General features: G+C 42.4%; 1 protein-coding gene across 1 annotated transcript in view; it reads right to left on the bottom strand.

Moving 5' to 3' along the window:
- Window positions 1–23,872, bottom strand: part of LOC117504513 — a 117,024-nt gene that overhangs the window by 44,621 nt on the left and 48,531 nt on the right. Inside the window, exon 2 of the mRNA XM_034163969.1 lies at window positions 751–2,340. Within this exon, the coding sequence (XP_034019860.1) occupies window positions 751–2,340 (1,590 nt within the window). The remainder of the gene's footprint in view (window positions 1–750; window positions 2,341–23,872) is intronic.

The raw sequence follows: 23,872 nt of genomic DNA, 5'->3' as shown, positions 1-23,872 counted from the left end.
CCTTTGACTTTATGCTTGGTTTGTGCTCTGACTGTCAACTGTGGGACCTTATATGTAGACAAGTGTGTGCCTTTCCAAATCATGTCCAATCAACTGAATTTACCCCAGGTGGACTCCAATTAAGCTATTAGCAGTTAGCTAGCGACCACAGTACTGAGCTGTCTACAGAGGAACTAGAACTTCTTCCCAAAGAGCAGCAGAGGGAGATGATGGTGGAACTGACATCAAGTCTCTTCTGTACAGGTAAGGTGAAATTAAATTGTATATTTTATTCTAATTACTGTACAGTATTTTTGTATATTACGCATATTCTGTTTTTTGTCTGACTTTTATGCATAAAATGCTGTTTAAAAATGTAAAAAACACTGTTTTGGGGCCAGAAATGGATTAATCCATTTTACATGGTTCCTTATGGGAAAATTGGTTTCGGTTTAACATCATTATTTAGGAACCAATTAAATTCTAAAACTGAGGTTCCATTGTACACCATTTGCTCCCAGAAGTAAAATAGCAAGAAACACACACTGAACAAAACAACTTTTGACACTTAAATTGGGGTGGGGGGGTGGGTGTCTGTGAAACAATGAGTTTGTGTATTTGATTGCAGGTCGGGGCTTGTCAATCTTGCAAGCCACTGGCCCGCTGGACTTGTTTAAAAAGTTAATGTTGAACCCAGCTGTTTTGATATGAATTTTCACTGGGTTGTTCAGGCAGCACTTCTCTAAATCTTCCACTGCACTCAGTCAAATCATTTCTCATCAATATGAATCATCATGTGTAGGTTCAGACCAGCCTTTTGTGTAAAATTTTTACCACATTCAGAACAGACAAATGGTTTTTCTCTTAGGTGAATTCTGTTGTGTTTATTCAACCCGCTCTTTACTCTAAATCTTTTACCACACTCCAGACAGACAAATGGTTTATCTCCTGTATGTATTCTATTGTGTCGTTTTAGGCGCCCCTTTTGTGTGAATCTTTTACCACACTCAGGACAGCCAAATGGCTTCTCTCCCGTATGAATTATCATGTGTTGGTTTAGGTTGCCCTTTTGTGTAAATCTTTTACCACACTCTGAACAGACAAATGGCTTCTCTCCTGTATGAATTCTGCTATGTTTAACCAGACTGCTCTTTACTCGAAATCTTTTACCACACTCACAGCAGACAAATGGTTTCTCTCCCGTATGAATTCTCATGTGGTTGTGCAGGGTACACTCCACTCTAAACCTTTCACCACAGTCAGAACAGCCAAAAGGTTTTGCTCCTGTATGAATTCTCATGTGTGCATTCAGTTTTGGCTTTTCTCTAAATCTTTTATCACAGTGAGAACAAATATATGGTTTCTCTCCTGTGTGACATCTCACGTGTTTGATTAAATCAATTTTTTTAATAAATCTTTTCTCACATTCTGAACAGCCAAAAGGTTTATCTCCTGTATGAATTCTCTTATGTATTTTAAGCTGATCCTTTTCTCTAAATCTTTTACCACACGCAAGGCAGCCAAAAGGTTTCTCCCCTGTATGAATTTTTGTATGTCTGTTTAGATGGCCCTTTTCTCTAAATGTTTTACCACACTCAAGACATTCATATGGCTTCTCGCCTGTGTGTATTCTGATGTGTTTATTCAGAATACTGTTTTTTGTAAATCTTTTACCACAATCAGAACACCCAAATGATTTCTTTCCTGTATGAGTTGTTATGTTTCTTTTAAGATGGTCCTGTTCTATAATCTTATTTATTGCTAGTGTTCTGTTGTGTTCTTTGTATACAAATGTTTTTTCATATTCAGCATGAGTAAACTGTTTCTTAGCAATGCTACAACTGTTCCCACTTTCACAGATGTCACTGTTGCTCTGACAGTTTAAACCAGAATGATGTTGCCTGGTCTGCTTCCATTTGCAGCTGTCATCAGTCTCTGTTTCTGAACAGTCTGTACTCCTGCCATCAGTGTCTGCATGTAAAGGGTGACACTGATCTGAGTTGCTGGCTGTTTGTGAGCCTCCATAGTCCTCTACATCAGCATCTATTTTCAGTGTGATATACTTAAATGTGTTGCTGGCTACCAACTCTGCCTCTATGCCATCACGGGTGTGGCTGTGATAAAGCTGCGGTGACACAAGGTTTTCTGCATCACTTTCGATCTTCACAGGGACAACAGTGAAAGGGGGCTTGACAAAATCAATCTCATCCATTTGGTAAATCTGCTCTGCTTCCCCACTTATCCACAGTTTATCTTGCTCTTCTTTGATCTTGGGGGGCTTTGAGTCCTGCTCCTGACTGAGCTTCCACTCCTGCTGCTCAGGGTGAATGTCTTCTTTACTCAATGACAGGCGGTGCATATCTGTAAGGAATTCAATGGCAAATAAAGTTATCAACAACATTTATTATTAACAAGAAAACAAATGAACTGCAAATTCTTGAGTGACGCATTATTCTTCTACTAGGCAAGAGATACATTTGGAAAGCATGTGGAAGAACCTAATGCAAGCCAGTGTGCAATCTCTCTCCCCACTGCCAATTTTCTTAATTGAAATAAACCATATTCCTTTATCTTGTTATTACAATCTTCACCTTGAAATTCAACTGTGTGCACATTATAAAACTACCTTTATTTAACCAGGATAGTCCCACTGAGATCGAGATCTCTTTTGCAAGGCAGACCTGGACAATTATAAAATTTCCATTTCACCTAACCTTAAGATGTAAAATGGTGTCTTCTCAAGTGTTGAACACATTTTATTTTCAGCCCAGTTTTCTTCAGTTCTTTGTTCTTTCAGCTTCTTCCTTTCAACGTTATTGACAATATTTACAGTCAGCAAATATTTGAGGTTGATTAACCCTCACTTAGATGTGCAAAACCTGGGAAAAAGGAAAGCATTGAATTTTAGTTATTGAAGGCAACTCAGTTTTATTTAAAACTGAAGTCATAATTAAATGTTTAGCTTAATAGTTTAGTTTTTTTTTAAATACTTGCATAACATCTCTTGTAGCCTGTATTTTTTATTTAATTAGGTCTGTGATTAATTTTAATTTAGCAGGGGTGGTGGCCAAATGCATTTGGTTTCAGTGCGCGAGTTTCCCAGTTCAAACCTCAACCCTGACACATCAAATCAAATCAATTTTATTTATATAGCACCAAATCACAACAAACAGTCGCCCCAAGGCACTTTATATTGTAAGGCAAAAGCCATACAATAATTACAGAAAAACCCCAACGTCAAAACGACCCCCTATGAGCAAGCACTTGGCCACAGTGGGAAGGAAAACTCCCTTTTAACAGGAAGAAACCTCCAGCAGAACCAGGCTCAGAGAGGGGCAGTCTTCTGCTGGGACTGGTTGGGGCTGAGGGGAGAGAGTCAGGAAAAAGACATGCAGTGGAAGAGAGCAGAGATCAATCACCAATGATTAAATGCAGAGTGGTGCATACAGAGCAAAAAGAGGTGAATAAAAATAAACACTCAGTGCATCATGGGAACCCCCCAGCAGTCTAAGTCTATAGCAGCATAACTAAGGGATGGTTCGGGATCACCTGATCCAACCCTAACTATAAGTTTTAGCAAAAAGGAAAGTTTTAAGCTTAATCTTAAAAGTAGAGAGGGTGTCTGTCTCCCTGATCCGAATTGGGAGCTGGTTCCACAGGAGAGGAGCCTGAAAGCTGAAGGCTCTGCCTCCCATTCTACTCTTACAAACCCTAGGAACTACAAGTAAGCCTGCAGTCTGAGAGCGAAGTGCTCTATTGGGGTGATATGGTACTATGAGGTCTCCAAGATAAGATGGGACCTGATTATTCAAAACCTTATAAGTAATAATAAGAATTTTAAATTCTATTCTGGAATTAATAGGGAGCCAATGAAGAGAAGCCAATATGGGTGAAATAACGCTGACTACTTCGCAGATTTCGCCTATTGCGGGCTATTTTTAGAACGTAACTCCCGCGATAAATGAGGGACCACTGTATTCGTTTTGTGAATTGTTCTGTAATTTATGTCTGTAGCATGGCCCAAGCAGAGGGTCACCCCTTTGAGTCTGGTCTGCTTGAGGTTTCTTCCTCAGAGGGAGTTTTTCCTTACCACTGCTGCTCTGGGTTAGACCTTACTTGTGTGGAGCACTGTGAGGCAACTCTGTTGAGATTTCGCGCTACATAAATGAAAATAAATTGAAATTGAAAATAGAAATTGCCGAATCAGCCTCATGTTTTTAGTTAGAGCATGTGACTGCCACCCTGTGAAACCTTTGTCTCTCTCCATGCTTATAAAGAGACAGTAGTGACCACTGATGTAGCACTGTTCATTCAAAGTGGCAGAAAGTTGTGACTTTCTGGGACTTTTTCCCTCAAAGAAACCAAGATCATAATCTAAAAAGGTTTCTGACCAACAATGTCATCAGACTAGAATCAACAAAGGTCATGCTTTTCCCAAAGGCAGAGCCTTTTCAGCTGTTAAATGGATCCAATTTGATTCAGAACTTGCCTTCCTTTTTCTCAGTGCATGGTTTCCATGCATTGGGGTTCTGCAGAGAAGTTGAGATGCTGTGCTAGTGTGACGTCTACTGACACTAATTTGTTTATATCATATTTAGTAAAGTAAGTCCCTTCGGCTGCTCCCTTGTTTGCACTCGGGGTCGCCACAGCAAATCCAAGGTGGACCTGCATGTTGAATTGGCACAGGTTTTACGCCGGATGCCCTTCCTGACGCAACTCCACATTACATGGAGAAATGTGGCAGGGGTGGGATTTGAACCCTGAAACCAAGTGCATTAACCACTTGGCCACCACCCCTTATATCATCTTTAACTACCTTTAAATATCCAGGTGCATGAAATAGAATATTGTAAAAAAAAAAAAGTGATACATCAATTATTTTTGTTAGATATTTCAGAAAGTGAAATTTTATATATTCCAAACTCATTACATATAAAGTATGATATTTTTGGCAATTTTTAAAATTTTGATCATTATGGGACCCTAAAAAAATATAAAGCTCAAACTATTAAGAGTATTTAATTTCAAGTCAGTATTTATGCAGTATTAACACCATGAATCTCTGTGTTGTTCAGTTGACACAACCACAATCATGGGGAAAGAGTGCGGACTTGACAGTTGTCAAGAAGACATTCGCTGACACCCTCACAAGGAGGGCAAGCCACTGAAGGTCATTGCTGAAAGGGCTATCATTGTATATAGGTAGGAAAAGATACACAAGCAACAGCTTTGACTACAGTCTTGAGAAAATTGTCTAGTAAAGCTGATTCATGAACTTGGAGGAGCATCACAAGGAGTAGACTGAGGCTGGAATCAATGCATCAAGATTCATTATGCACACGTGTCCAGAAAATGGGTTACAAGTGTTAAAGCTCAACCTGGTTTCATGGCAAGTCATGATTCAGCAGCACGAAATATACATTAATCTATTTGTTCATGATATTGTGAGGAAAAGCGCCTCATTTTCGTCACGGCAGCACAAATTCATTCTAATTCTTTCCGTGATGGCTGGACGAAATTAAAAGTCAAGCGGGGAGGAGGGAGGGGGGTCGGGGGTGGTTATGGTTAGGGTGGGGGAAAGAGTAGGTTATAGGGTTATGGTTATGGTTATTAAGATTAGGTTATGGTTAAGGTTAGGTTCGGGGGTAGGAGTAGGGTTAGGAACACTGATTTTTAAAAAGCTATGAAAATTTGACTAATTTTGTCACAGAAGCACAGAAAAAAAAAAAAAACGTGAGACTGGGCTGCACAGCTCATGAGTCAAGTCACTTGTGAACTAGAAACAATGGCAGAAGCATCTTACTTGGGGTAAAGAGAAAATTAACTTGACTGCTCAGTGGTCCAAGTGAAACTAAACATTTCATTTAAATCAAATCAATTTTATTTATATAGCGCCAAATCACAACAAACAGTTGCCCCAAGGCGCTTTATATTGCAAGGCAAAGCCATACAATAATTACAGAAAAACCCCAACGGTCAAAACGACCCCCTGTGAGCAAGCACTTGGCGACAGTGGGAAGGAAAAACTCCCTTTTAACAGGAAGAAACCTCCAGCAGAACCAGGCTCAGAGGGGCATTCTTCTGCTGCGACTGGTTGGGTCTGAGGAGAGAGAGTCAGGAAAAAGACATGCAGTGGAAGAGAGCAGAGATCAATCACCAATGATTAAATGCAGAGTGGTGCATACAGAGCAAAAAGAGGTGAATAAAAAGAAACACTCAGTGCATCATGGGAACCCCCCAGCAGTCTAAGTCTATAGCAGCATAATTAAGGGATGGTTCAGGGTCACCTGATCCAACCCTAACTATAAGCTTTAGCAAAAAGGAAAGTTTTAAGCTTAATCTTAAAAGTAGAGAGGGTGTCTGTCTCCCTGATCCGAATTGGGAGCTGGTTCCACAGGAGAGGAGCCTGAAAGCTGAAGGCTCTGCCTCCCAGTCTACTCTTACAAACCCTAGGAACTACAAGTAAACCTGCAGTCTGAGAGTGAAGCGCTCTATTGGGGTGATATGGTACTATGAGATCTCTAAGATAAGATGGGACCTGATTATTCAAAACCTTATAAGTAAGAAGAAGAATTTTAAATTCTATTCTGGAATTAATAGGGAGCCAATGAAGAGAAGCCAATATGGGTGAAATATGCTCTCTCCTAGTCCCTGTCAGTACTCTAGCTGCAGCATTTTGAATTAACTGAAGACTTTTCAGGGAACTTTTAGGACAACCTGATAATAATGAATTACAATAGTCCAGCCTAGAAGAAATAAATGCATGAATTAGCTTTTCAGCATCACTCTGAGACAAGACCTTTCTAATTTTAGAGATATTGCGCAAATGCAAAAAAGCAGTCCTACATATTTGCTTAATATGTGCATTGAAGGACATATCCTGATCAAAAATGACTCCAAGATTTCTCACAGTATTACTGGAGGTCAGAGTAATGCCATCCAGAGTAAGGATCTGGTTAGACACCATGTTTCTAAGATTTGTGGGGCCAAGTACAATAACTTCAATTTTATCTGAATTTAAAAGCAGGAAATTACAGGTCATCCATGTCTTTATGTCTGAAAGACATTCCTGCAGTTTAACTAATTGCTGTGTGTCCTCTGGCTTCATGGATAGATAAAGCTGGGTATCATCTACATAACAATGAAAATTTAAGCAATTGTCAAGGATTTTATATAGTTCATGCTCATATTATCATTTATTTTCTTTAGTTTATGCTTATATTATTATTATTTATTTTCTTATAGTTTATGCTTATTATTTTTCCTCTTTGTGAGAAGAGGAGGTTTTAGAAAGAAAGACTTGTTGTCTGCATTCTTCATGATTAAGCAAACTATTTTTCATTTTGCATAAGTGCCTTATCCTGCTTTGACGAGCCACAAGGCTCATGTTGCAGGAATGGAAGGTTTCAGCCGTTACCTTGCTTTGCTATCACCCTCTTGCAGACATGACTCATGTGTAACCTCTCCCGACAGTCCTTGTTTGTTTTTTCTCATGTTGATGAACTAAATAAAAGGCTGGGCCAGAGGAGGGGATTTTAGGAGAGCTTTGAAGGCTGAGCACTTACAAGCTGTTTCTGGTTCTCCTCCTCTGCGCAGAGCAAAAAATATATATTTGTCTCTCTCTGACTGGTTTCTTTTCAGTGTTTGTGCCTCTCATTTCTTTAAAAACAGGGTGCAAACCGAACAGCAATGCTTTCTAATAATACTGCCTAAGGGAAGCATGTACAAAGTGAATAAAATCGGTCCTAGCACAGAACCTTGTGGAACTCCATAATTAACCTTAGTCCACGAAGAAGACTCCCCATTTACATGAACAAATTGTAATCTATTAGATAAATATGATTCAAACCACTGAAGCGCAGTGCCTTTAATACCTATGGCATGCTCTAATCTCTGTAATAAAAATCAAAAGCTGCACTGAGGTCTACCAGGATGAGCACAGAGATGAGCCCACTGTCTGAGGCCATAAGAAGATCATTTGTAACCTTCACTAATGCTGTTTCTGTACTACACTCAACAAAAATATAAACGCAACACTTTTGGTTTTGCTCCCATTTTGTATGAGATGAACTCAAAGATCTAAAACTTTTTCCACATACACAATATCACCATTTCCCTCAAATATTGTTCACAAACCAAGCTAAATCTGTGATAGTGAGCACTTCTCCTTTGCTGAGATAATCCATCCCACCTCACAGGTGTGCCATATCAAGATGCTGATTAGACACCATGATTAGTGCACAGGTGTGCCTTAGACTGTCCACAATAAAAGGCCACTCTGAAAGGTGCAGTTTTGTTTTATTGGGGGGGGATACCAGTCAGTATCTGGTGTGACCACCATTTGCCTCATGCAGTGCAACACATCTCCTTCACATAGAGTTGATCAGGTTGTCAATTGTGGCCTGTGGAATGTTGGTCCACTCCTCTTCAATGGTTGTGCGAAGTTGCTAGATATTGACAGGAACTGGTACACGCTGTCGTATACGCCGATCCAGAGCATCCCAAACATGCTCAATGGGTGACATGTCCGGTGAGTATGGCGGCCATGCAAGAACTGGGACATTTTCAGCTTCCAAGAATTGTGTACAGATCCTTGCAACATGGGGCCGTGCATTATCCTGCTGCAACATGAGGTGATGTTCTTGGATGTATGGCACAACAATGGGCCTCAGGATCTCGTCACGGTATCTCTGTGCATTCAAAATGCCATCAATAAAATGCACCTGTGTTCTTCGTCCATAACAGACGCCTGCCCATACCATAACCCCACCGCCACCATGGGCCACTCGATCCACAACACTGACATCAGAAAACCGCTTACCCACACAACGCCACACACGCTGTCTGCCATCTGCCCTGAACAGTGTGAACCGGGATTCATCCGTGAAGAGAACAACTCTCCAACGTGCCAAACGCCAGCGAATGTGAGCATTTGCCCACTCAAGTCGGTTACGATGACGAACTGGAGTCAGGTCGAGACCCCGATGAGGACAACGAGCATGCAGATGAGCTTCCCTGAAACGGTTTCTGACAGTTTGTGCAGAAATTCTTTGGTTATGCAAACCGATTGTTTCAGCAGCTGTCCGAGTGGCTGGTCTCAGACGATCTTGGAGGTGAACATGCTGGATGTGGAGGTCCTTGGCTGGTGTGGTTACACGTGGTCTGCGGTTGTGAGGCTGGTTGGATGGTCTGCCAAATTCTCTGAAACGCCTTTGGAGATGGCTTATGGTAGAGAAATGAACATTCAATACACGAGCAACAGCTCTGGTTGACATTCTTACTGTCAGCATGCCAATTGCACGCTCCCTCAAATGCGACATCTGTGGCATTGTGCTGTGTGATAAAACTGCACCTTTCAGAGTGGCCTTTTATTGTGGGCAGTCTAAGGCACACCTGTGCACTAATCATGGTGTCTAATCAGCATCTTGGTATGGCACACCTGTGAGGTGGGATGGATTATCTCAGCAAAGGAGAAGTGCTCACTATCACAGATTTAGACTGGTTTGTGAACAATATTTGAGGGAAATGGTGATATTGTGTGTGGAAAAAGAATACATTTACCCTGGCTGATGGGAGGCACGGCCGAGGTGTGGAGGGGGACTGGTGCATGTCGTTCCTGGGTGCACAGACCCTCTGAACAAAGTCTGCTGCATCTACACTCAACAAAAATATAAATGCAACACTTTTGGTTTTGCTCCCATTTTGTATGAGATGAACTCAAAGATCTAAAACTTTTTCCACATACACAATATCACCATTTCCCTCAAATATTGTTCACAAACCAGTCTAAATCTGTGATAGTGAGCACTTCTCCTTTGCTGAGATAATCCATCCCACCTCACAGGTGTGCCATATCAAGATGCTGATTAGACACCATGATTAGTGCACAGGTGTGCCTTAGACTGCCCACAATAAAAGGCCACTCTGAAAGGTGCAGTTTTGTTTTATTGGGGGGGGATACCAGTCAGTATCTGGTGTGACCACCATTTGCCTCATGCAGTGCAACACATCTCCTTCACATAGAGTTGATCAGGTTGTCAATTGTGGCCTGTGGAATGTTGGTCCACTCCTCTTCAATGGTTGTGCGAAGTTGCTAGATATTGACAGGAACTGGTACACGCTGTCGTATACGCCGATCCAGAGCATCCCAAACATGCTCAATGGGTGACATGTCCGGTGAGTATGGCGGCCATGCAAGAACTGGGACATTTTCAGCTTCCAAGAATTGTGTACAGATCCTTGCAACATGGGGCCGTGCATTATCCTGCTGCAACATGAGGTGATGTTCTTGGATGTATGGCACAACAATGGGCCTCAGGATCTCGTCACGGTATCTCTGTGCATTCAAAATGCCATCAATAAAATGCACCTGTGTTCTTCGTCCATAACAGACGCCTGCCCATACCATAACCCCACCGCCACCATGGGCCACTCGATCCACAACACTGACATCAGAAAACCGCTTACCCACACAACGCCACACACGCTGTCTGCCATCTGCCCTGAACAGTGTGAACCGGGATTCATCCGTGAAGAGAACAACTCTCCAACGTGCCAAACGCCAGCGAATGTGAGCATTTGCCCACTCAAGTCGGTTACGATGACGAACTGGAGTCAGGTCGAGACCCCGATGAGGACAACGAGCATGCAGATGAGCTTCCCTGAAACGGTTTTCTGACAGTTTGTGCAGAAATTCTTTGGTTATGCAAACCGATTGTTTCAGCAGCTGTCCGAGTGGCTGGTCTCAGACGATCTTGGAGGTGAACATGCTGGATGTGGAGGTCCTTGGCTGGTGTGGTTACACGTGGTCTGCGGTTGTGAGGCTGGTTGGATGGTCTGCCAAATTCTCTGAAACGCCTTTGGAGATGGCTTATGGTAGAGAAATGAACATTCAATACACGAGCAACAGCTCTGGTTGACATTCTTACTGTCAGCATGCCAATTGCACGCTCCCTCAAATGCGACATCTGTGGCATTGTGCTGTGTGATAAAACTGCACCTTTCAGAGTGGCCTTTTATTGTGGGCAGTCTAAGGCACACCTGTGCACTAATCATGGTGTCTAATCAGCATCTTGGTATGGCACACCTGTGAGGTGGGATGGATTATCTCAGCAAAGGAGAAGTGCTCACTATCACAGATTTAGACTGGTTTGTGAACAATATTTGAGGGAAATGGTGATATTGTGTGTGGAAAAAGAATACATTTACCCTGGCTGATGGGAGGCACGGCCGAGGTGTGGAGGGGGGACTGGTGCATGTCGTTCCTGGGTGCACAGACCCTCTGAACAAAGTCTGCTGCATCTACACTCAACAAAAATATAAATGCAACACTTTTGGTTTTGCTCCCATTTTGTATGAGATGAACTCAAAGATCTAAAACTTTTTCCACATACACAATATCACCATTTCCCTCAAATATTGTTCACAAACCAGTCTAAATCTGTGATAGTGAGCACTTCTCCTTTGCTGAGATAATCCATCCCACCTCACAGGTGTGCCATATCAAGATGCTGATTAGACACCATGATTAGTGCACAGGTGTGCCTTAGACTGCCCACAATAAAAGGCCACTCTGAAAGGTGCAGTTTTGTTTATTGGGGGGGGATACCAGTCAGTATCTGGTGTGACCACCATTTGCCTCATGCAGTGCAACACATCTCCTTCACATAGAGTTGATCAGGTTGTCAATTGTGGCCTGTGGAATGTTGGTCCACTCCTCTTCAATGGTTGTGCGAAGTTGCTAGATATTGACAGGAACTGGTACACGCTGTCGTATACGCCGATCCAGAGCATCCCAAACATGCTCAATGGGTGACATGTCCGGTGAGTATGGCGGCCATGCAAGAACTGGGACATTTTCAGCTTCCAAGAATTGTGTACAGATCCTTGCAACATGGGGCCGTGCATTATCCTGCTGCAACATGAGGTGATGTTCTTGGATGTATGGCACAACAATGGGCCTCAGGATCTCGTCACGGTATCTCTGTGCATTCAAAATGCCATCAATAAAATGCACCTGTGTTCTTCGTCCATAACAGACGCCTGCCCATACCATAACCCCACCGCCACCATGGGCCACTCGATCCACAACACTGACATCAGAAAACCGCTTACCCACACAACGCCACACACGCTGTCTGCCATCTGCCCTGAACAGTGTGAACCGGGATTCATCCGTGAAGAGAACAACTCTCCAACGTGCCAAACGCCAGCGAATGTGAGCATTTGCCCACTCAAGTCGGTTACGATGACGAACTGGAGTCAGGTCGAGACCCCGATGAGGACAACGAGCATGCAGATGAGCTTCCCTGAAACGGTTTCTGACAGTTTGTGCAGAAATTCTTTGGTTATGCAAACCGATTGTTTCAGCAGCTGTCCGAGTGGCTGGTCTCAGACGATCTTGGAGGTGAACATGCTGGATGTGGAGGTCCTTGGCTGGTGTGGTTACACGTGGTCTGCGGTTGTGAGGCTGGTTGGATGGTCTGCCAAATTCTCTGAAACGCCTTTGGAGATGGCTTATGGTAGAGAAATGAACATTCAATACACGAGCAACAGCTCTGGTTGACATTCTTACTGTCAGCATGCCAATTGCACGCTCCCTCAAATGCGACATCTGTGGCATTGTGCTGTGTGATAAAACTGCACCTTTCAGAGTGGCCTTTTATTGTGGGCAGTCTAAGGCACACCTGTGCACTAATCATGGTGTCTAATCAGCATCTTGGTATGGCACACCTGTGAGGTGGGATGGATTATCTCAGCAAAGGAGAAGTACTCACTATCACAGATTTAGACTGGTTTGTGAACAATATTTGAGGGAAATGGTGATATTGTGTGTGGAAAAAGTTTTAGATCTTTGAGTTCATCTCATACAAAACGGGAGCAAAACCAAAAGTGTTGCATTTATATTTTTGTTGAGTGTATGATGAATTCTGAAACCTGACTGAAACTCTTCAAATAGACCATTCCTCTGCAGATGATCAGTTAGCTGTTTTACAACTACCCTTTCAAGAATTTTTGAGAGAAAAGGAAGGTTGGAGATTGGCCTATAATTAGCTAAGATAGCTGGGTCAAGTGATGGCTTTTAAAGTAATGGTTTAATTACTGCCATCTTAAAAGCCTGTGGTACATAGCCAACTAATAAAGATAGATTGATCATATTTAAGATCGAAGCATTAATTAACGCTAGGCTTCCTTGAGCAGCCTGGTAGGAATGGGGTCTAATAGACATGTTGATGGTTTGGAGGAAGTGACTAATGAAAGTACCTCAGACAGAACAATCGGAGAGAAAGAGTCTAACCAAATACCAGCATTACTGAAAGCAGCTGAACATAAAGATATGTCTTTGGGATGGTTATGAATAATTTTTTCTCTAATAGTTAAAATTTTATTTGCAAAGAAAGTCATGAAGTCATTACTAGCTTGCACTCGACCGAGACGGACGCACTTTTCTCTTCTCCCTCCCTCCTTATCTTTCCTGCTTTTGTGGCGTGTTGTCTGTGAGGCTGCAGCGTTGCTCTTCTGGAAACGACAAAAATGGATCTGTTAAAGTGGTCTCTGAACGCAATTGACACTATTTTTTCTACAAGATCTTCGGGAGCGGAGGACCCGACCTGTCCTGCTGGGACGCATGTGATGGGTTACGTGATGGACTCGTGGAGGAGATGGCAGGTCATGTGCCTTTACATGCTTTCTGTGGAGGACGTTGAAGATGTGTACATATTCGGCTTGGTGGTGACCGGCTTTCTGATGTGTGGAGCGGGGCACTTGCTGGTTTACCGGAAAATCAAGAAAGTGGAAGCAGCTTTGATTGGTCGTTCCAAGCTGCCCTATATGATTGATTCGATTGGGAAGGCAGTGGCTTCGCAGTCGGCGGGGGTTAACCGCGCACTGGATGACATCTCTGGAAGATTGCAGCCCTGGAAACCCGCTTTGACCGTCTGTGAAGACCACATTCTACATTTCTACATTTCAGATGCATTGGGAGCCACTCTGTTCTCAGAACTGTGGAATCTTTCAGGCGTCTGTTAATCTGGCTATTCATTTGGCTTCCCCAATACAGCTGCACTTCAAGGTCGCTGTGATAAGATACCTCCTCAGAAGAACAACACTCTTATGCCTCGCTCCCTGGTCTTCCCCCCTCCCCTCAGCTTCTCCAGCTCTGACGTGAACTGTGGACTGTCCAGGACTTTCTCAGCCTGCGCAGGGCTGTTCCCTCCCCCCCCCCAGACTGTCGAACAAGGCCGTCGACGGCGCCGAAACTGGCTGCCTTCCGGAGTGTTCTGATAAACTGGTCCTTTCAAATCTCGGTTGTCGTCCTGTGTCCTTGTTTTATCTCTGTGATTATTGTTTTTTTGTGCTGATGGGATTTTTTTTCCCTCATTGCCGCTGTGTAATGCAGCGGCTATGAGGGTTTTTTTTTTTTCTTCTCCTTTTCCTTCGTGTTTTGCTTCATATATATGTTTTATGTACCGGGCCAGCCTATGTGTTGTGTGTTATGTGTGTTGTTTGTTATGGGTCGGTGTTGGTTTGCTCAGCCCTGCTGTTGACCAAGGCAGGGATGTACATCTGGAGCTGGTCCCTGGGCGCCTAATGGCGACCTCTGCTCCTACTGGCAAATAGGATGGGTTAAATGCAGTAGCCACATTTCATTGTGCAGGAAAGTTCTTCTGTTCTGTGCATATGACAATAAAATTTCCTTGATCCTAAAGGAATACTCAGCTCAATAGAGCTGACTATTATATTTTTCATATAATACTGTCATTGAGTATTGTATTATATTTGGAAATAAACAATTACCTAAATTTAAAAATGTGACTATAAACAATACGGAAATTGAGGTAGTAACAGAGAATAAATTCCTTGGTGTTATAATTGACAATAAACTAAGTTGGAAAGTACATATAAACTATATTAAATCAAAAATGTCCAAATCTATCGCCATCTTGTATAAAGCCAAAGACACACTATCAGGTGAAGGGTTACTTACTTTATACCATTCATTAATAGCACCATACATGACATATTGCATTGAGTTGTGGGTAAATACTTATAAATCAAACACTAATCAAATATTCCTTCTACAAAAATGAGCCATACGTATCATCTGCAATAAACACTTTCATGAACCAACTCATTCCCTATTTATTTCTTTGAACGTAATAAAATTTAGAGACATGGTGGAGTACATTACACTACAGATTTTGTTTAAAGCAAAAAAACCAAGCCTTGCTGAGACATGTACAGAGGTTGTTCGAAATGAGGGATTCTGAGTATAGTTTACCTGGCTGTGTATTATTCAAGAAACCATTAATTTGCACTAATGTAAAAGGTTTATGTGTATCAGTGACAGGGGTGAAGATGTGGAATGAGTCTCCTATTGAGATCAATAGTGTGTGTGTGTGTGTGTGTATATATATATATATATATATATATATATATGAGGTCTGTCCAAAAAGTATCAGACCTTATTTTTTTCAAAAACCTTATGGATTTGAATCACGTGTGCTTGCATGAGCCAACCTTGAACCTTCGTGTGCATGCGTGAGTTTTTTCACGCCTGTCGGTTGCGTCATTCGCCTGTGAGTAGGCTTTGAGTGAGCACTGGTCCTCCCTCCTCATTGGATTTTCATTGCGAGGAAAATGTCTGAACGATTGGAGCAGCGCTGAATCAAATTTTTCCAGAAACTGTGAGAGACAGCCAGGTGGAAACCATTCGGAAGATTCAAACGGCTTTCGGTGGCTTTTCAGTCGAGTAAGTATCCGAGGAATTGTGTAAGAGCTGGACATGTCACAACATGTCCTGTGAGACTTCCAACTTCCGCACGTCTTTCATTACAAAATCTCCTGTAACAGTGGAATGTGCCGAAAAAGTGCTGATGTCCACCTCTTCTGCAATTTCTCTGGTAGTCAGACGACGTCCCGGATCAACACAGCGTTCACTTTGGAAATGATCTGGTCGTTTCAGCCCGTCGATGGCCGCTCGGAGCGCGGCGCGCCCTCCACCATTGTGCGCCGTCTTTAAACCGGTTGTAACACTCCTTAATCTGTGTGATGCCCATAGGATCATCACCGAAAGCCGTCTGAATCTTCCGAATGGTTTCCACCTGGCTGTCTCTCACAGTTTCTGGAAAAATTTGATGCAGCAAAGCTACAAATCGTTCCACCTCGCAATGAAAATCCAATGAGGAGAGGACCAGTGCTCACACAAAGCCTGCTCACAGGCGAATGATGCAACCGACGGGCGTGAAAAAAAAATCACGCATGCGCATGAAGGTTCAAGCTTGGCTCATGCAAGCACACATGATTCAAATCCATATGGTTTTTGAAAAAAATAAAAAGGTCTGATACTTTTTGGACAGACCTCATATATATATATATATATATATATATATATATATATATATATATATGGATGTGTGTATGTATAAATATATTTGCATACGTGTGTGTGTGTGTGTGTGTATGTACATACATGTGTGTGTGTGTGTGTGTATGTATATATATATTTGCATACATGTGTGTGTGTGAATCTAATTAGTAGTGAGTGTATTTATTGATTTTGTGGAATAAGGGGTGGGTCTTGATAAGTTATGCTTCTACCCACCCCCTTTCGGTCACATGGGTTTTGATTTTGGTTAGTTTTGGATTATTGTATTTTGTTTTCTGTTTTGCTGTATTGTTGTTTTGTTTTGTGTTTGTAAATATTGTATTTCTTTTTTATTCAACCATGTGTGTCGAAATAAAATAATTCAATTCAAAAATTCAATTCAGAGCTCTGACTCTGTCAGCCTGGCTACAGTGCTGAAAAGAAACCTGGGGTTGTTCTTATTTTCTTCAATTAGTGATGAATAGTAAGATGTCCTAGCTTTACGGATGGTTTTTTTTATAGAGCAACAGACTCTTTTTCCAGGGTAAATGAAGATCTTCTAAATTAGTGAGACGCCATTTCCTCTCCAGCTTACGGGTTATTTGCTTTAAGGTGCAAGTTTGTGGGTTATACCACGGAGTCAGGCACTTGTGATTTAAGGCTCTCTTTTTCAGAGGAGCTACAGCATCCAAAGTTGTGCTCAATGAGGATGTAAATCTATTGACGAGATAATCTATCTCACTCACAGAGTTTAGGTAGCTACTGCGCACTGTGTTGGTATATGGCATTGGAGAACATAAGAAGGAATCATATCCTTAAACCTAGTTACAGCGCTTTCAGAAAGACTTCTACTGTAATGAAACTTATTCCCCACTGCTGGGTAGTCCATTAAAGTAAATGTAAATGTTATTAAGAAATGATCAGACAAAAAGGGGTTTTCAGGGAATACTGTTAAGTCTTCAATTTCTATGCCATATGTCAGAACAAGATCTAAAGTGTGGCTAAGGTGGTGGGAGGGCTTATTTACATTTTGAGCGAAGCCAACTGAGTCTAATAATAGATTAAATGCAGTGTTGAGGCCGTCATTCTCAGCATCTATGTGGATGTTAAAATCACCCACTATAATTATCTTATCTGAGCTAAGCACTAAGTCAGACAAAAGGTCTGAAAAATCACTGAGAAACTCACAGTAACGACCAGGTGGACAATAGATAATAAATAAAACTGGTTTGTGAGACTTCCAATTTGGATGGACAAGACTAAGAGTCAAGCTTTCAAATGAATTAAAGCTCTGTCTGGGTCTTTGATTACTTAATAAGCTGGAGTGGAAGATTGCTGCTAATCCTCCGCCTCGGCCCGTGCTTCGAGCATTCTTACAGTTAGTGTGACTCGGGGGTGTTGACTCATTTAAACTAACATATTCATCCTGCTGTAACCAGGTTTCTGTAAGGCAGAATTAATCAATATGTTGATCAATTATTTTATCATTTACTAAAAGGGACCTAGAAGAGAGAGACCTAATGTTTAATAAACTACATTTAACTGTTTTAGTCTGTGGTGCAGTTGAAGGTGCTATATTATTTTTTTCTTTTGAATTTTTATGCTTAAATAGATTTTTACTGGTTTCTCCATATAATGTGGAGTTGTATCAGGAAGGGCATCCGGTGTAAAACTTGTGCGAATTCAACATGCAGGTTTTCCCTCAGCTCTGCTGTGATGAGCCTGAGTGGAAATGAGAGCATCCAAAGGGGCTTAATTTTTTTATTATTTATTTTATTTTACAGATGGCTACACAACAAGAAAGGAAGCTTATCGCTCTGTTCCCCGTGCAGCTTTGGGACTCTCTGATTACTGTCTGACCCACGTCATTCCCACTTACAGGCAGAAATTAAAATCTGCAAAGCCTGTAGTGAAGACAGTAAAGAAGTGGACGGATGAATTGAAGGAGCTACAGATTTGTTTTGACTGCACAGACTGGATCATCTTAGAAGCTGCATCTACAGACATTCATGGACTTTGTGACACCGTGACATCTTACATCTGTTTTTGTGAGGACCTGTGTGTGCAGACCAAAACCTTCTGCACATACAGCAACAACAAACCTTGGTTTACTGGGAAACTGAGGCAGCCTCGCCAAGCTAAGGAGGAGGGTTACAGAAGTGGTTCGGCATTCAACATCATACTCGACATTCTCCACAAAAAAAACCTCTCCAACCTCTCTGTGAAATCTCCCACCTGTCAGTGGATCTCCAACTTCCCGATGGAAAAGACACAGCGGGTGAGCCTGGGGAGCATCACATCCAGCACACGGACAATCAGCACTGGTGCCCCTCAGGGGTCTGTGCTCTCCCCACTGCTCTTCTCCCGCTACACAAACGACTGCACATCAAAGAACTCCTCTGTTAAACTCCTAGTAGTGATAGATGATAGTGGACTTCCAATCCTCAGTAACACTGTGTCTACTGTGGACACTTTCTGGTTCCTGGGATCCACCAACTCCCAAGATCTGAAGTGGACCTCACCCACAGACTCCTTCAGGAAAAAGGCACATCAGAGGATGTACTTCCTCAAACAGCTCAGGAAGTTCAACCTACCCCAGGAACTGCTCGTCATCTTTAACACATCCATCATCCAGTCTGTCCTGTGCGTCTCCATCTGTTTGATTTCCCTCTGCCTCCAAACATGACAGGCACAGACTTCAACCATCAGGTCTGCAAAAAAAAAAAAACATTGCAGCCAGCCTGCCCTCCATGCAAGACGTATACCGTTCCACAACCAGGAAGTGAGCTGGTAACATCTCTGCAGACCCCTCACACCCTGGACACAGACCGTTTAAACTCCTCCCTTCTGGATGATGTTACAGAGCCAAAACAACCAGACACATAAACAGTTTCTTACCATCACATTGATGAACAATTTAACCTGACAAAAAAACTCACAACACAGGGCGACATGTAAAAAAAACAAAAAAATCAGAGTAGTGGCACCAAATTAGTCAGTACACGTTCATTGTTGACATGCTGAGCGTTAGGTGTGCGTGTTTCTGTATACACGAGTCAACGATGTTACTTTAACACAAGTTTAAACTCAAAATATCCTTGTTTGTTAAAGTGCTCTTACCACCAATGGGATAAGTAATGTTAAACTGTGCTTTCAAGCAGAATTGTGTTTGTGTGGTCGAACCATTTCCAGCCCTTACAGTCTGACACTCTGGCCATTGTGGTCCTGCAATCACTTTTTCGGCTTTTCTCTGCATTGCTGTAATGACTGGTGAGCTGTGCGTGGCGAAAAACTGGGAGATTTACCAATTTCGGGTCGCTTTGTCCAGCTCTCTGTATCGTCTCCTCCGCCACCAAACACAGAAAAACTCGCAATTCGTCCACGGATCATGGTGTGGTTTTGTGCGAGTTTAAAAAAAATGCTTTGAGTGTCTGATGCAGATGGAAAAGTGCTATATAAATGCAGTCCCTTTACCATTTACCAATGTCGTATTACATGGATCATATCTGGCTTGATGTGGATCATATGCGGTGATACGAGCCATTCCAGGCTGGACAGGGTTCAAATGACAGGTCGGTCGTGGCTCACTAAAGGCACATGTGAGGTACATGGCCTTCGTTCTGGGGCCACCGTGGCTTGCTGATGCTGGACGGCCTCCACCCTACTGGGGAAGGCGCCGCCATCTTGTCTGTGAACACAGATACAGCTCTACATGGAGGGTAACATTAGGAATCTACAGCAGGCCACGGAGCAGGTGATAAGAGACCCTGCAAGGCTTATGACAAATGTGAGTGTGGAATCCATTAGCTTAGCTGGGAATTTAGTGCAGAAAATCCACTATGGTGATAGTGCACTTTATTTGCCAGGGAGGGAATTTCAACAAGTTGAGACTGTGGCCTGCTTCCGTAGTCGTGTCAATAAAAATCATACAGGGATATGCTTTCCAAACTTAATACCCATTACTATATTGGATGATGTTGAAATTGAGGATGGCCCAGTGGTTGTTCCAGCAATAGCAAAGATGTTGTGTCTGCTACCTACAACGCGCGAGGAATGTCTTAAACCTAAACCTACTTCTAGGCATCTCATATATGCTACTCTGGAACCACCCCGAAACCCAAACAGTTCAACTGTCAACCCCACTGAGGTCCTTAGACTGGGTCTCATTAACATAAGATCACTGTCCTCAAAATCATTGTTGATCAATGATCTAATTATTGATCATCACTTAGATATAATTGGGCTATGTGAAACCTGGCTTAAACCTACAGCTGTCTTCCCCTTAAATGAGGCCTGCCCACCAGCATATACATTTAGTCACGTCCCTCGTGATGCGAAGCAAGGCGGGGGTGTTGCTCTTGTTTATAAATCTAGGTTTAGCTTATTAACTGTTGGGGGTTACAAATATCACTCGTTTGAGCATCTGATTCTCCACTCTGCTCAGGATATTACACATTGCCAAGGTCAGAAGAATAAAAATCAGTTGTATTACTTTGTAACTGTATATAGGCCTCCTGGCCCATATTCTGAATTCTTAGATGAATTTGGTGCATTTATCTCTAACTTGTCAACTAGTGTAGATAACATTCTGATCATTGGTGACTTTAACATTCATATAAATAAGTCTTCTGATCTCGTTTATTTATGGAAATTGTGGCTGCATTAGGATTTCGGCAATGCATTCGGGATTCGACGCACATTAGTGGAAATACCCTGGATCTGGTTCTCGCACGTGGTACTGCTGTCACAAATATTGACATCATGCCTCTTACATCAGTGGTATCTGATCACTCACTTATTGAGTTTACAGTTTCGCTGCCGTGTTTAGTGGCACAACAACCTTATATATCATTACGGCGATGCATCAACTCCTCAACTAAGACTGAACTCGAAGCTAGACTGCCTGATGTCTTAGCTTCACATTTGACAAATACCCAGTCAGTAGACAAGACTTGTGGATAGTTTAAACTCAGTGCTCAAAACTACACTCGAGGGCTGCAACAACGAATCGATAAAATTCGATGACAACAGTCGTTGGCAACACACTGCGTCATCAATGCGTTGTGTCGAGCGATTATGACGTCAGATGCTGCTGGCCGCTTCTGACGCCAGTAGCGACCAGTGCACAGAGCAGATCAGATGCTGTTTCGTAGAACTACACAGTTAGAATATGGCAGATGCAAGTAGACAAAAGAAAGTTAAGACTTCAAAAGTGTGGGAGCACTTTACGTTAAACAATGCAAAGACGCTTGTTAACTGCAACATTTGCAAGTCGGACCTCGCATGGCACGGGAGTACGACGGAGTCATCAACGAGGAAGGAGAGAGCTCAGTGTCTGGGTAAGTTAAATGTTTGTTTATTTTTGTGTAAGCAGTCGTAACGTCTCAGTATGACAAGTCAGGCAGTGATATGAAGCCTGACGGTTGGATCTAGTCAGGCTCAGGCTGTCTGCGCGTCTCCCAGAGCAGTGAGGTGAGGGGCAGAGAGTGAGAGAAAAAGAAAAAGAACAGTAACAGCACCGACAGTTTTTTTTAATTAATGTTGTCAAAGTCCTACCATCAACATTAACGCTTGTCCGATTGTCCGGGACAAGTGTAAAATCGGACAAGTAACAGCTCTAAATCGTTGTCCGACCGGACAAGTGGCATTTTTAATTTTTTTTGGTTTAAAAAGTTCAAATTCTTCTCGCACCTCGCGAGAAATCGTCTTCGGTTTTTCCTGCCACACCCCATGCAGCAGACAATCGGAAAACATGATAAACAGGGTTCTCCCCAGACAATGGAACAACGACGCCGCGCCACAGTGTTCTGACAGCGCCGTCACAGGTAGTTTGGTAGTGCTATCAGGTAGTTTTTCTAAAATCCAGCCAGGCTGTGCAGAACTGGCTGCTCCCCCTCCCCCGCAGACAGAGCTGAGCAGCGCTGCAGTGGAAAAAAACTCAACTAAGACTGAACTCGAAGCTAGACTGCCTGATGTCTTAGCTTCACATTTGACAAATACCAAGTCAGTAGACAGACTTGTGGATAGTTTAAACTCAGTGCTCAAAACTACACTCGACATGATTCCACCACCTGTGTTAAACCGCGCTCCCCCAAATCACAGTCACCTTGGTTCAATGATTATCTGCATGACCTCAAGCATAAAGCAAGAGGTCTAGAACAGAAATGGTGTCGTTCAAAATTAGAAGTATTTCACCTTGTGTGGCGTGATGCTATCTTAGACTATAAGCATGCATTATTGGCTGCAAAGCGGACTTACTACTCTGATTTGATCAACAAAAACAAACATAACTCAAAGTTCTTGTTCGACACGGTGGCAACACTTTTGCATGGACAACCACCTGTAGTTCGCTCTCCTTTTACAGCACAAGATTTCCTGGATTACTTTGGGAAGAAAATAGAAGACATCAGGTTAAACATATCCCGGCATGCCTTAATCCAGCCACTACACCCTGCTACTGATGTGGGTGCCACTACTGAGGTATTACCTAGATTTACAGAATTTGACAGTATCTCACTAGGCATGCTGACAAAACTCGTAATGTCAACAAAAAGCACAACCTGTTTATTTGATCCTATACCAACAAAACTGTTTAAGGACCTGTGGCCCACTCTTGGGCCGATTGTGCTGGAAATTATTAATCTTTCTTTAACTTCTGGATCTGTTCCTAAATGTTTCAAATCTGCAGTGATTAAACCATTACTTAAGAAACCTAATCCTGACCCTAGTGTATTGACAAACTATCGGCCGATATCAAATCTATAATTTTTCTCTAAAATTCTGGAAAAAGTGGTGTCACGGCAGCTCGTAGACTATCTTACTGAGAATAATCTCTTTGAGCCACTGCAGTCTGCTTTTAGAAAATATCATTCCACAGAGACGGCTCTCACTAAAGTGGTGAATGATCTTCTGTTTACAATGGATTCGGACACCACTACAGTTCTGTTGCTGTTAGATCTCAGTGCTGCATTTGATACAGTGGATCATCATATTCTACTTGATAGGCTGGAAAATCATTTTGGGATTACTGGGAGTGCCCTTGCATGGCTGACATCATACTTGACCAGTCATTCTCACTGTGTTTTGTACAGTAACACTACCTCTAACCTTAGTGACATGAAATTTGGGGTTCCACAGGGGTCTGTGTTAGGCCCCCTGCTTTTCTCCCTTTATATAGCACCCCTTGGGCACATATTGCGGCGTTTTGGGTATTACCTTTCACTGCTATGCAGATGATACTCAGTTATACATGCCGATAACAGCTGGTAATCTCGTTCACATAAAATCCTTAGAAGATTGCCTTGCAGTAGTGAGAAGTTGGATGTCTAGAGACCTCCTACTTTTAAACTCTGATAAGACTGAAATGATGGTTCTTGGTCCAGTGAGACATCGGCATCAATTTGACCAGTTAACGCTCAGCCTCGGCTCGTGTGTCATACATCACACTGACAAAGTGAGGAACCTTGGGGTAATTTTTGATCCTTCGTTGTCCTTTGGCCTCCACATTAGAAATATTACTAGGACTGC

The sequence above is a fragment of the Thalassophryne amazonica genome, chromosome 2, assembly GCF_902500255.1.
Source record: "Thalassophryne amazonica chromosome 2, fThaAma1.1, whole genome shotgun sequence".
In the NCBI taxonomy this organism is placed as follows: domain Eukaryota; kingdom Metazoa; phylum Chordata; class Actinopteri; order Batrachoidiformes; family Batrachoididae; genus Thalassophryne; species Thalassophryne amazonica.
Note: the sequence above shows the minus strand (reverse complement) of the source record. Positions and strands in the feature narration are given on the sequence as shown.